The 14,772-nt window shown below is 44.7% G+C and overlaps 1 protein-coding gene across 2 annotated transcripts; it reads right to left on the minus strand.

Moving 5' to 3' along the window:
• Positions 1-5,241: 5,241 nt before the first annotated feature.
• On the minus strand, positions 5,242-7,885 carry MID1IP1 (MID1 interacting protein 1). 2 transcript variants are annotated; one of them, XM_046674159.1, is made up of 2 exons: positions 7,318-7,885; positions 5,242-7,063 (listed from the first exon to the last, which is right to left on the minus strand). In XM_046674159.1, the coding sequence occupies exon 2, from the start codon at positions 6,813-6,815 to the stop codon at positions 6,267-6,269; it is 549 nt and encodes a 182-aa protein (XP_046530115.1). In that variant the 5' UTR covers positions 6,816-7,063; positions 7,318-7,885; the 3' UTR covers positions 5,242-6,266. The 2 variants fall into 2 exon arrangements, with proteins under 2 accessions (XP_046530115.1, XP_046530114.1); XM_046674158.1 differs by having other exon boundaries at positions 7,289-7,885.
• Between the last annotated feature and the right edge of the window lie 6,887 nt (positions 7,886-14,772).

Genomic DNA, 14,772 nt, shown 5'->3' on the forward strand with positions numbered 1-14,772 from the left:
CTTCAAATCCGGCCAACTCTGAGATGGCAAACAATAGTTTCATAAGGTGCCAGAAAAGGATGACAGCATATCCACAGAGGGACATCTACTTGCTAGAATCAGGGATTATTCAACTATTTCGGACTGAAAAAAATGGCAATTTCATCTGCTTCAAGCTAATATTTGCTTCCTTTCTAGTCAGAGGAAAAGGTATCACCATCTGCTGTCAGAAGTAAATGATTACCTCTCCACTCCTCAGGTTTCCAACGGGTGGGAGAGTCCCAAAACACGCTTTGCCTTTCTCCATTACTCCATTATCATGCTGACCCAGAGACAGTGGGATGACAGCTGGTAAATTTGGAAAGACTAAATTAGGCAGGCTTGGCATCTCCCTTTTTCCACTTGGGGCCAAACTGGCTGCAGGAAGCAGGCCTTTTCCTCTGCTCCAAAACACACTAAAGGAAAATTTCTGAGATTCCTCCCAGCCCCCAACACTTGGGTTAAACATCTAAATTTCTGGCACTTTCCTCCTAAACATTTAAGCTATGAAGGATCTATCAACAAGTGCTTATCATAACAGAAACTAAGCTCTACCCCCAAAACAGCCACGACTTACAAGCTGCAATGTCAAGTAGATGTCACAACACTGCACCTCATTTCGAATGACCAAAATATAGTTACTACACTCTCTGCATTCTACACATAGTTTGGCTGCTTCGGGACATAGATGTGTTCTTTCACAATGTATATGTCTCATTAAACAAAAAAGAGCAGGGCTTAAAATTAATATCACCTTGTGAGCAACCAGAAAATTTTAAATGCCTTGGTCAGAACCAACGATGTGCTACTTTCATTTTCATCTTTCCTTGAATACCAAACAGGAAATCTCCTCAATTAGATGTCTGCTAAGAAGAAAAAAAACGTCATTATCCAAGGACACAGCAAGTTCGGTCAGGTATTTCAACATGGTGGAAGACTAGTCAGGTTTTAATTGGCCCTATTGAGCTCACCCACAAGCTACAACATTCTTTACCTCAGCAGTGTGGTATTCAGGAGGAAAGAAAAAACTACAAAGTTAGTTTCTACCTTTGAAAACATCAAATGAATCATGTTCAGTTTCATCCTGTTAACTGAATGCTCGTTGATAAAAGTGCACATATCAACACCAGTAAGATTGGTATTGAAAAGTAAAATAGATTCTAGAAAACGCCCCACCCCCAACATTGTTTATTTAGCTATCTAAAATAAAGAACTGGGCTCTGTGTTTTGCTAGTATTTTCCCAGTCTTATCTGTTGTGTTAGAAAGCACTTTCTCTAGACAGTTCAAGGTCAGAAGGTTACCCTCTATAACTCCATTCTTAACTAAATGATAAGAACTTTCTCCAATCAAAATTCTTACCAGTATGGGATTCTTGAAGTTGGGCACACCAGCAGATATGTTTTTAAAACTGCTAGGCAAAGCATTCAGAAACAATAGACAAAGAAGTAATAAAATATAAGAAAAAGAAGGGGGAGGTACTAAAAAATGTTCCTCTTAAAAATAGAGAATGCCAAAACAGGAAGGGCTGAGGAGATAGCTGTGGTTTTAGCAAGCCTTGTTTAGACAGATGCAGAACTACTAGTTTTCTGCTTTAACTTACCAAGACTTTTGACACTAAAAAGAAAACAATTAATAACAACAACAGCAAAAAGAATGAAAGAAAATTTGAGGTGGAATCTTCATGGTTTTATGGACGACGCATCCATTCCGGTCTTTGCTATAATCACCACTATTCAAGCTCTGAATAGCAAGCAGCTGGAAAGGCTCTGTGTACAGATGTGGCTTTCCTTTTCCTTAACCAGCATTTTATTTATTAAATAATGTCCTTTCAATGGAGCAGGGAGACTCCTGAGGAATGTGGGAAATAGGGAGAAAAACCATGGAATTTTCATTTGCCAATCCTGAGAGAGACTTTAAAGCCTGAGCTGCTTTCACCTCTTATTTCCTTTCTGCAGGCTTTCAAATCCTTTGTTCATCCTGAAACCTAGGGGGGACCTCCAGCCTATGCTCCACCCCCTTATCTTCCTACCCAAGCTCCATCCTTGGACAACCCAGTCTACATGTCCAAGCCCTGTCCACCATCCAAGCACATCCACTCTCAGGACGACAAACTCAGTCCCTGTAATGGGCTCAGGGGTATTTGGGCAGGAAACTCTGGGGACCCAGGTACCCAAGTGTGGTTTATAAGTAGGAGCACAAGCTCTGGGCATTCCCTTGGCTCTGAGGCCTCCCTGTCCCGTGGGGAGTCGCAAGGTCTTACAAGAGTCAGCATAGGGGCCCTCTAAAGTGAGGGACCCAAGGAAGGAGCCCTGGTTGTCTGAGGCAAAGCATGGTACTGGCTTCCCAATACAGAAGTGGTTATCGGTAGTGACTATCATTATCTGTACCATTTATCAGAAAGTTCTACACAGTTCCAAATGAACTAACCAGAGACCCAATAAAGTGTTCAGAGTAACTCAAGAATGACCTTTAAATTTCCCTGAATTCTCAAAAAAAATTGGACATGACCTTAAAAGAAAAAATAAATAATTTTAAGTTTAAATTACCTTGCTAATTAAAGCAATTTGGGCTTGATCAGAAACTACATGAAGTTTGGAATTTTGAAAAGACTAGTAACTAGTTTTAAGAGACCAAGCCAATAGTCTACATGTTTAAAGTTTTCATAAGCTTCTGATCGAGACTTTTTTATTTGTTGGGGGTAGCAATTGCCTCTAAAATTTTGAAGAGAACATTCCTTCAGTCATTATTTCATGCAAAACTCTTCAAAATAAATCACACAAGGATGTAATGGTTGATAAAAATGTACTAGATGTCTCATAAAAAGATAATTACCTTTAAAAAAGGTATATGATATAAGATTTGAGGCCTCAATCCACCGGAACTGTGTCGAATTTGCAAACATCTGGGAACCACAAATTAGGAGAAGTCAGGAGAAGGAGGAGCGGAGACACAATTTCCCAAACGATTTTTGTTCAGTAACTAAAACTAAGGGGACACGATGAGGCATATGCAAATGACAATAAGGTTCATTTAAAAAAAAAATTGTTAATAGTAGACTCGTTTTGAAGTTAGTCCCAAGAATAACACTCCCAGCTGCCGTGACGTGCTCTCTAACAATTGGGTTCAGGTTCAGAGAAAGAGTAAATTAGGCCAGACCACTAAGGAACACTGTAAATGTACAACATGAAAAACTCAATGTGAGCAAAGCAGAAAGCTGTTTTTAGAGGCCTTCGCTGTGAGGTTTTGATGTAGAAAATTCTTATCAAATGTAAATATCTGCAGGGTAATCAATTCCAATCCAAGCTATTCCTTTTGGCCCGGTTCATCTGTCTGTCCCTTCAGTCACAAACTGCCATGGAGACAGGCCCCGTCAGACAACCAGGAGCCCCGAGAGCTCTTGGAGGGAGGGGCCACACAATGTTGGCAACTTTTAAAATCTATAAAGCAATTTGAGCTTCCTCAGGAAAGACCCTCTGAAAATAGGAAGTCCCTTATCATTTTATCTCAAAAGTTAAGCAAAATTTTAACTAGCTTGAGAAGTTTTAACAGGTGAACCTGTTGGGGAGTGGACCTCCTTTTGTTTCATAAACTAGTCTTGAATAAAAGAGTAGTTACTGTCAGTGGAATAGGACTTCCTGGGCCCTGGAAAACCTTATCGGTTCATAGAAAAATCCAGTCCTCTTTGACGGTAATCATCATTACTCCTAGGTCAGAATCACCATTTATATATAAAAATACTCTTACATGAAGTAATATTTTCAAAAATAAAGTGAAAATGGATAATTCTTTATTTACAGTTTAGTTTCACTATCAACATCTGCTTTTCTGTATTCCATATACCACAAGAATATTCTGAAAACAAATTGCAGTTACCATCTCATAAAATTCTCGCGTCACCTACAAATTATGACGCTTGGGTTTTAATTTAGGTTCTCCCTTGAGACTTTGAGAAAGGAAATAGTTTACCTGTTGTTTCATGGATGTGACTGAAATTACGCTTTTCCTTAAAGTGGACATATTGTCCTAAGCTTCATATATTCCTGGAGAAAGGCAAGCAGGGCATGGCGATCCCAACCCACATTTAGATAGAGCCCCAGACAGAGAGAAGCTTGCAAGGCCTTTCAGTAGTGCCTAAAGAAACTTCTAAGCCTCAGACATTCTGTGTATCATCTCATTTAATTCTCACTGCAACTCCATTGAAGCAAGCCTTGTAGTTGTTATGCCTAATTTCAAATGTGGCAACAAGCTTGGGGGGTTAAATGCTCGCAATTAATAAGGAGTCACAGCAGGATTTGAACACACAACTTTCTGGCTCAAGGTCTTGGTGTTTCTTTCTACCCCGTGCTTTCTGCAGTTTCCTTTCTTTGTGTTTTTTGCTTGTACTTTGATATTTTAAAGGGGATCCAAAGCAAGAGGCTGTATACCTTACTTTTAGTGCTGCCCAGCTTATCGTCACATAATAACGATTAACTTCTCTGGCAACGGTAGGCACCCCAATCTTGACACTTCCCCATTTTTTCACTGCTGTTAAAAGCTGATAATACACTCGAGCTGCCCACACCACGAAAAACTCTTTGCCTTTTTTTTTAACTGCAAAGTTATATGTATTTTAAATTCAAGTTCTCTGGCCTTAGAGATGTCTCTTGACTTCAAGATTAAAAACTGAAGTTGATCTAACACTTACTCTCCCTAAACAAATAATGAAATAAAGAAAACACAAAGCAACGTGCTTGGCCAGTGCCACCAGCCCAAGAAAGCACATGTTCTAACACATTTAAGGAGTATCCCCTAAGATCAACACAAAATACTGGTAAATAAAACCTGCAAGGTAGTTGCACTAGTGTTAGCTGGTGTTTCTTTTTCTAATTCTTCACTACTCTGAAGCCAAGAGAAATTCCCACCGATAAAATAAATTTTTATGCCTCCAAACACTTCATTTTGCGCTTGAGGTTCTTAAAAAATTCAAAATGTTAATTAAGTACTCCAATAAGCTGGTCAACTTGGTTGGAAAATATAATATACGTACCCTCCCAAATACTTCGAATATTTATGTACTTTTGTGGAGATGTATGGGCCCACCCTGGTACTGAATTAGAAATAAAATGCTTGGAAGTGAATCTTGTCAGTAGTTACTTCCCAAACAAAACTGAATACTTACAGAGTTGATTATCCACTATGGTGGGATACCAGAGGGAAAAGAAAATTTACTTTTGCTAAAGAAATCATTTAAATTTATTTTTATTTAACGACTAAGCCATCCACTGGCGGATTAAAGAGGAACAAACTTTTATGGAGTTTCGTGAACACATTTGCTTTTTTTATTTTTTAGAATATAGTCTACATCTGGATTAAAAAAGTTTTAAATAAATTTAAGACATACAACAACAGTGGAACCCTTCATCATTCTATGTCCCACACGGATAGAATGTCAGTTAGTTCCATTTCAGATAAGTCCACTTTCTCATAATAATGTTATTATTTTCACTGGCGGAGTGGCAAGCTTCGTGCAAGCTGGCACAGTGCCAACTTACACACGGTGGGGTGGGAGCAAGGGTGGCGAGAAAGGGATGGGGTAGGGGTGCCACAGGACAACTATACAGTGTAACAGAAAATCATTAATAAAGTAGTACCGGTTACCGACAGTCGGTGCTGTTTGTGCGCTTATCACAATGGAATCGCTCAAGTTTCAGAGCAAGGAGGAGATTCGAAATACTTAAGAAAGGGCCACTGTTACAAAAAGAAGTAGTGCAAACAGGAAAACTGATGCAATCCTAGCAACGCTGCGGCCTCCGCCAGCCCAACGGCAGGGCGGCAGGAGCCTGCGCGCCCCGCCTTCCCAGCGCCCAGCTCCGGCGGCGCTCCCAAGTGTGGCAACCCAGCGCCGCGCCCAGGCATGGCCCCTTCTCCTCCGAAAGAACAGAAAAAAAAGTCCGGGAAAGGCACAGGCTGAAGGCAGGGCGTCAGCTCAGTCCCATTCCCACCAGGTTAGAACACAGCCGCCACGCCCCGCCCCCACCCCGCCGGAGGGAGATCCTTGAGCCCCCTCTCTTCCGCCACCACTTTGCTCTGCTCTTCCAAAAGAGGTCCCCGCTTCCATGCAGCCCCGCCGCGCCCCCTGCACGTACGCAGCCCCCCAACTTTGCAGTCCGCCCATAGTGCTCTACAGCCAGAAAGAAACAGCTCTGAGGAAAGAGAGGGTGAGAGGTGGGGCCGGGAAGGGTGCGGGGCAGCCCGCGGGCGTCCCGCCTCAGTGGCCCCAATTGCTGAAGCCGATCTCCTGCTTGTATCTGTTAGTGAGGATGTTGGCTTTGCGCGTGAGTTTGGAGAGCACAGTGTGCAGCCCGCGCAGGTGGTAGTGGAACTGCTGTTCCAGGTCCTCCTCGCCGGTGTCCGCGCCCTCCAGGTGGCTCAGGTCCACCAGGATGTCCTTGGACTTCCAGGTGCTGCCCTCCTCGCTCCCCGCCGGCGGCGGCTGGTGAAGGACCCCCCACTCGATGTCGTTGCGGATGGACTTGAGCAGCATGTAGTGGCTGTACATGTCCCGGGAGGGCGCGAAAAAGCTGCCATTGGCGCTGCCGGGACTGGGGGCCGGGGGCGTGCGCTCCTCCAGGCAGCCGCCACTGCCGCCTACCTCCACGCTGACGTCGTTATCCAGCCCGGGCTCGGCCAGGGGCACGTCGCGCAGCAGGCTGGGCACCATCACCGTCTGGTCCATGTTGTTCACGGCACCGATGAAGCGGTTCATGGCGTTAAAGAGCGAGTGCTTCTGGTTGTAGGTGTCGCAGATTTGCATCATGGTGGCCGCGCGGGCGCCGAAGCACAGGGACGCAGAGGCACGGGCTGGCCGGCTGGGGCGAGGGAGTGTCCGCCTTCACGCGCTGGGGGCCTGGCTATAGCCGGTGCGGCGGGATTCCCCGCTCCTCTTCCGCCCTCACCAACTCTAGTCTCGCTCGCAGCCCGGCCCTACGGGATGCGCGGCTTCCCCTGGCTTGGGCGTCCGGAAGCTCGCGATGGCGGCGCGTGGTCCGTGGGTCGAGCCCTGGCCTGGTTGGGAGACGGGGACGAAAGAGATCATTCACCCGGCTAGGGTGCCCAGCGCCCCCGCCCGCGCGCGCCTCCCTCCCCGGTTCCCGCTCGCCTCGGATGGCGCTCGGGTGGCTCCCCGGGTGGTCCCACCTCCTCGTCCGCCGAGGGCCGCGGAGAGAAGGAAGGGGTGCTCCCTACCCCGGTCGCCCTCCAAAAAGCCTGAGTTCAACCACCCACACTGACCGGGGCAGAGATGGGGAGGAGGCACCCACCTCCTCTGGCGCCTCGAGATCCCCTGCTGCTGGGTAGCTCAGCGTTCCCGCTGCTGGCGGCCGCTGCCTGCTGGCGATGCTGAGGTCAGTGGCCGGACTGTGACTGCGGGAGGCGGTGGTGGCTTTGGCCCCTTACCCATCCCAGGTGCTCAATTTATAGAGCCCCGGAAAGGTGTCGCCGACGCTCAGGGCCACCCCCGGTGTCTCCTCCTCCCGCCTCCCCAGCAGCGCCAAGATAAAAGGCCCAAGCCCGGATGACCGCGAGTAACACTCTCATGGCCCTTTCTACAGCGGGGGAGGGGCGCGCCGGGCCAGCTCCGCCTCTCGCCTGATACCCGGGCGGAGGGAGGGCGCAGAGACAGGGCAGGGCCGAGGAGGGAAGGAGCAGCCGCACCCCGCCAGCGCCAGGCGCAGAGCGGGCTAAGTGGGGCAGGGCACGGCACCGCGCGGGTTAAGAAGGCGCCGGCGTCGGACCGGCGAGAGGGCGGGCTGGCGAGCGGGGGCTGGGTGAGCCTTGCACACGCTCCCCGGTCGGATGACCGAAATGCACGCGCCCCGGTTGCCAAGTGAGCCCCCCGCCCAACCCCACATCTATATGGGCCGCGTCCCGGAAACTACCGACCCGCTTTATTATTAGCCGTCGGGAAAGAGGGACCCGCAGCAGCCGCAACTCTATCCCGGGGCTCTTACATAAGAACGGCGGCTGGGCACGCGGGGTGCACGTGGACGCATGGTGCTCCCACCGTGGCCCTGGCCTTGGCTGGCTGCTGGGGGAAGAGGATCTCAGAGGCTTTGCCTCCCTCTTGGCGAGGTCCTTCCTAATCTTTCCTGTAATGGCTGCTGCCAGGGTGAAGAGCGATCTATCATTGGATCTGCACATTTTTCCAAGAGATCACATGTGGCAATGGGGAGAACTAGCCAAATTCCTGACTTTTGTCCCGCTACTCAGAGATGCTGGAGAGCCGGCCATGTCGCTTTTTGGTTGCCAAAGGGCCAGGAGAGGGTGACAGAAGTTAGGTCTGCTGTTGGGTGTCTTTCATTGTTTAACAGAAAACTGGGGAGGTGTCTAATAACTTGGGGGGGGGGGGGAGTTGAAATGTTGCCTTCCAAAGATAGTTCTTTAAACACAAGGTCATTTAATAGAGCCTAAGCTGTGTACCAAATCACTGGATTTAACTTTTAAGAGCCTTGCACCTTAAATTTCACTTTGGGACTCCAAACGACAGCCCGTTTTCATTTTGGATTTTCTTTTACCATCTCACTTTCCTTGCCATCTCCTCCATCAGCCAGTCTTCACCAGCAGGCTGGAGGGATTGTTCGATAAGGCTCAAGTTTCTAATTTTAAATCCCTTTTCTCTAAAACCTTTCAGGGGTGCTTTTAGTCCAGTGTTTTCTCTCAGGACAAAAAGTGCCAAAGGGGTTTCTTTCTTTCCCTCTTTCTTTCACCTTACTGATCTATATTTAATTTTTTTTCCCCATGGCAAACCATCTCCCCAATTGTCTTTTGAATGAAAGGTCTGACTTGTGTGCATCAAGGACTGACCTGTTGCCAACAGGACACAAGTCAGTGACCCCTGGAGACAGAGCCCAGTCTGGGGATCCCCACCCACCCAGGGCTTATCCCTTGTTCTCTTATCCATAGAACTGGGATAATGTTACCTGCTCAATCAGGGTCTTTGGGAGGATCAACAGGAAGAAAAATGTAGAGCAAAAAAGCATTATATAAATTTGAAGCATTAATAATCTCACCCTCCCTCTTTGCACACATGGAGTCTTAAAAAAACCTTTCCAGCTTCAGTTTCCTTATCAATAAAATAGAGCTTCTCCCGTGGGCTGTCCCAAATTTTGGTTAAGGTTAAATAAGATAATGGATGTCAAAATAATGTAAAGTACTTTACAAAGATTAATTGTACTTAGTATAGGACCTCATCGTAGCCTAGAGATGTTTACGTGAAGTCAGAAACCTTAAAAATGTGGAAATAGGCTACGACGATCCACAGACCCTTCCCCCCAGTGCTTAGGCAGCAGGAGAGTACAAAATAGTCCAGGTTGCTTTTAAACCCTTACGTCCAGTGAGATTGAAATAGCACTGCAAGAGGAAAACTCGAGAAAAACACACATCCAGTTTCCAATAGCTCATCCTCTCATTAATGAAAACATATTTTGTCCCCCATTTCAGACCCCCGATATTTTAAGTACATATGCTTCTGGATGAAAACTTGGTATTCAGATTTGAGTTATTAAATGCCGGAACCCTGCCTCTTTTTCTCTTCTTCCCAGTTCCAGCGGTGTGAAACTAAGTCGCAGAAAACGGAAATCCAAGTGATCTAGCAAAGGGATCCTAGCAGAAAAGCCCAGTTTGGGAGAAAGTCCCTAACGCCTCTTTTTGGCCTCCACCCCTCCCCTGATCTGTTTCCTTCCTTCCTCTGATCTCGAGGAGGTCACTCTCCATCCCCCAGTTTCTTTTTTTTTCTTCTTCTTCTTTTTTTTTTTTTTTTTTGCTCACCTCCATCCCCCAGTTTCTTGCCTCTGGCCCCCGTTCTTTAACATTTCTTAAACATTGCAAGAGAAAGATGCTTCATGCACCTGCCTGCAAAACTTCCCAAACCTGGCCTCCTCGGCTCCCCCTGGCCGGCGCAACACCACAGCCCACCCGGGTAACTCCAGAACGAAAAGGTCCCCGGGCCAGAGCTCCGGGCCCTTGGAATCACCCCACCGCCACCCCTCCGGCTTCAGCCAATCAGATGCCGTCAGAGAGTATTATGCAAATAAGCCTTCTCGCCGCAGCCAGTCAGGAGCCACGGTCCCCTCCCCCCGCGTCCTCTTTCACCCCAGCCGCGCCGAACTGGCGGCCGCGTCCTTGGCAACCGGCGCGCAGCCAATTTTCCCCGCTAGCGGCTGGAAAAAAACAAAAATGGTTTCCCGGGGTCACTTGGGAGCGGAGCGGGCGGGCCCTGGCCCGGCCAGAGGCAGACAGCATCTCCGGTCGCCCCAGGCACTTTCCCAATTGCGATGTGGAGCAGGCCGGAGATAGCGACCTGCACAGGCCTCATTTTGCCTCCGGAAAACAGAGGAAATCGTTCGTTGAGAAAACAACTTTTGAGTACTTGTCGAAGGCTAACAGACTCCAGACTAGGGTCCTCTGGTCTCTGCTTCCTTCCCAATATGCCAAATTATCAGTAAAAGCCTTGTCTGGAATCTGGCATCCACCCCCCTTTTTGGTCCGCAGCGCCAACTCTGGAGCTCTTAAGTTCCCCTTCTTATTTCCCACTTTACCTTCTTACTTCAGCAACCAGGAAATCGTGCTTTGCTGACCCATCTCCCAAAAAGCGTCCACAAATTACCCCTTCTACTGTGTCCTTTGGATAGTCCGGGGAAAGATGGCATTTTAAATGACCAGAAATTCGTAAACAAAGTAGAGAGCAAGAGTAAACTTGTCCAAGGCGGCAGATTGTTGCAGTAAGAGATTCAGCCTAGAGCCGAGGGCAGGTGGTCTAATTGTCAGGCTAGAAACCAGCCCAACCCCAAGATAATGGAGATTCTGGATTACTTGGAGGCAGAACTTGGAAGCAACCACTTCATGCAGTGTCCTAGAAAAAAGACAATCAAACTGTCCCGTTAAAGGCCATGGAGTCCAATCATCCACTTGTGCTGAAATCACTCACAACATCCCCACCAAGTGGTCACCCTGGCCCACATTCTCATAATTCAGTCCTCCCTCCTTGGTGCCCTCCAGGAGGCCATGCAGCACACCATCGGCTGTTTGAAGGTAGATGCCATCTGCCTTGAATCCGCTCTTCCTCAAGCCGGTTATCCTCAGTTCCTACAGCTGTTCTTCAGGTTCTCTTTTCAGTTGCTCATCCTCCGGATCCCCTCTTTGGTTCTAAGTGCGGCATGTGGAAGTCATTCCAAGCACATTCTTTCTAGGATGAAATAGAGCAGCGTGGCCACCTCTTTTATTGTAAATGGTTAATTTTTCTAGATCATATTTGTTGTGCGCAAGTGCTTGGAACTTAGACATGTTAATACATTTTAACTTGACAACAACCCTGGGAAGAAAGTAAGGATCAGAGAGTTTAGGTGGCCAACGTAGCAGAACAGGGTTTTGACCTAGTTTTCTGCTGCCAGAACCAATGTTCCTTCTACTACCCAACAAATCTCTACTTCTTACAATGCTGCCTAATATTTAAATGGACTTCATTTAACAGCTGCATCTATATGCTGCCCGTTAACAAAATTTTGTGTATCCCATTCTTGAGCAGGGCAGATCTTTTTGGACCAAAGTATAGAACTTCTACTTAGCCTACTTAAACATTATCTCATTAGATTTGGCCCATTACTCCAGTCTGTTTCAATATTTTAGGCCCTAATTCTGTACTCTAATGTATTTGGATCTTACCCATACATTTGATAACTATTCTATATATTCATCCAAGTTATTGATAATAGGTAAAAGTCAGCACTGGGCAAAGGGCAAAGTGCTGTACAACATTTGGAAAGCTCCTTCAGCTTGATAGCAGTTCATTAATTAGTACCTTGTGGCGTACGTTGTTTCAGCCAGCTATGAATCATGTTAATTGTACAATCATCTAGCCTATATTTTTCTTCTTGACCACAGAATATTATGAGAGACCTTGCTAAATGCCTTGCTAAAGTCCCAAGTTAATGGCCGGTTTTCCTGTTATGGAGTCAGGAAGCAGGATATTTTTGTCATCTGCCATGGAGGAACCAGTGTCATATGATACAAAAATGGAGGAATAGCATCATAATATTCTGAGTTAAAATTGTGGGGGCCAGTAATCTCATTGTAATAGGAAATACCCTCCTGAAGATTTAGCTGGGAGAAGATAGATAGGAAAGTGCTAGAACCTAGGAACATGGCAGTAGCGAGTCTGCTGGCTTCAAACCTTAAGCTTTCTGGTTCTGGCATATCTGAATCTGTTGGAGTTAGCATTTTGTCACAGTCTCGTTCTAAAAAAAGCCTCTATAGCCTTGAATCCAGGAGGAGTAGAGCACAGGAAAAGTTGATAATACTAAAGACTACCTTTTGTTAAGTTCTCAGCATTTCTAGATCTTTGGGAACTCTAAACTGTATAGAAAATGATGCATTTAATTTGAGTGTGGTAGATCAGGAAAGGGCAAGACTCGTTATAGGTTTGCCTGCTTACCTTCAAGGAGCTTCTCAATTTGATTATTCCTGGTTCTCAAGAATTCCAGGACCTTCTTGCACCATCAGCATAGAAGGAATGATAAGAGTGTTCTTCCTTTACTCTCTCCTGTTTAAGTGTGTCAATTTGGTGAGTTTAAATTCTGAAAATAGATTCAAAGTTTACAAATTATAATACTAAACTAACATAGGGAGAAAAGATATAATTATCAATATTCTGTATGTTCAAGTCCTAACCTGAGTTTTATACTTATATACATATTATATACATCCCATTTTATTGTTACATATATATAAAATTTATATATACATATTTTTATATATTTATATGTATACAACCCATTATTTATTGAAGCTACAATGTCAAAAATACAATATTATCTGATAGAAAGATACAATAGTTCCACGCCATAATTTACTCTTTTAACTCTAATACTAAAGGAAATTGGACCTAAACAAGGTACCCTGGAGTTGAGGAGAATTTACCTACATTCTTTTAGGTCTGGACAGAGCACTTAGGCTAATCTTATAATCATGAGCAGGAAGAAAAGAATAGTACGGCAAACTAAAGCCCCCAAATAAGATAGTGTGCAAAAGATATCAGTCTGGAAGCAAATACGATCCACAAGTCCTTCCAGCTATAGAAGACCTCAGTAAGAATAGTAAAAATAATAAACCATTGGGAAGATTTAAAACAGGAAATTGCAGAGCAAAGGAAACAAAATTTGAACCACCCTCCCCCAAAAAACCAACCAAACCAACAAACCACTAGAGAGTTAATAAACGAGCTAGAAACAGAACAAGCATGACAGAAAGTTAACTTCCTGGCATAGAATGAAAGATTCAGATAATCACAAAGAAAAGACACAGAGAGATAAAGAAAATAGAGAGGAAATAGATATAGAAGACAAAGACAGTACAATAGAAACATAATTGATCTCACCGCAGTAGCGATCTCAAGAAGTGAAATAGAAAAAATTTGGATGTAATATAGAAAACTTTCCTTAATAAAATATATTCATCTGCAGACTTAATAGCCTATTAATTGACATTGAAAAAAAGCTAGTTATATTTTTCGACTTCAAGGAAGAAGTAAAAATTCTTCAAGTGTCCAAGCAGGAAAAGAAGTCGCCAGAACAATGGTGGTGGCAGGGGAGGGTAGAATCAAGCCAGCTTTACAGAAACATTCAGTGACAGGACACAAGGGAAGTATAAGAAAGAACATGTGACTCAAGAATATTATCTTACTCAAGTAAAAAACGATAGTCACACATTCTCAAACGTGAACTCAGAGCTTTTCTTGAAAAATTTTCTTGATGAAATTTTGCCACCAAAAAAGTGAATCAAAATAAAGAACTCTGGAATGAAGAAACCCTGATGAAGAGATTCACCATGAACTTGAATCCAATTAAATATAGAAATAAGATTAAACAGTGTGAGTACTATGGTTGCTGAAGAATATAAATATTTTAAACACTGACAATGTAAAAACAGTGCAAGCGTTATTGGAAAATGGAGAAAAGTGGAAGATGGGGAAATAGAGAGCAGCAGAGCTAACCAACTTTCATTGCAACAGGTCAATCAATGAATTCTAAAACCAAATTATGCCATTTGAAAAGTGAAGACACCAACATCTTTTTTTTTTTAAAGATTTTATCTTTTTTCCTTTTTCTCCCCAAAGCCCTCCAGTACACAGTTGTATATTCTTCATTGTGGGTCCTTCTAGTTGTGGCATGTGAGACGCTGCCTCAGCATGATCTGATGAGCAGTGCCATGTCCACGCCCAGGATTCGAACCAAGGAAACACTGGGCCACCTGCTGTGGAGTGCGCGAACTTAACCACTCGGCCACGGGGCCAGCCCCCCTGAAGACACCAACATCTTAATAATTTTCAAAATAATTTTTCTCTACTTAGAAGAATCTTGTAGGAACTAATATGTTCTGTAGCAAAGAATCTCTTTTCTAAAGTTCAGTATGTCACTGTCACTTCAGTTACTACTCAAAATTCAAGTAAAATTAATTTTAACATTTCATTTATAATAATGTTCTATTTCTTCATCAGAGTGCTAGGTGCTAGTTATACAGGCGTGTTCAATTTGTGAAAATTTGTTAAGCTAACACTTATATTTGAACATTTTTCTTCATATAGGTTTTACATGAATAAATTTTTTGGAATTGATTAATATTAATATAAAATTCTCTGAGAGACAGAGTGTGTCAACAGCCTGATCTGGCGATCTAGTTTGGAATTTGGACCCTTGAGGCAGAATCTACTGTTCTTGCTCTCT

The sequence above is a fragment of the Equus quagga genome, chromosome 10 (genome assembly GCF_021613505.1).
Source record: "Equus quagga isolate Etosha38 chromosome 10, UCLA_HA_Equagga_1.0, whole genome shotgun sequence".
Classification (NCBI taxonomy): Eukaryota; Metazoa; Chordata; class Mammalia; order Perissodactyla; family Equidae; genus Equus; species Equus quagga.

Bases quoted from the DNA above. Each gene is read 5' to 3' on its own strand.
- MID1IP1 (XM_046674159.1), bottom strand. From the start codon at position 6,815: ATGATGCAAATCTGCGACACCTACAACCAGAAGCACTCGCTCTTTAAC.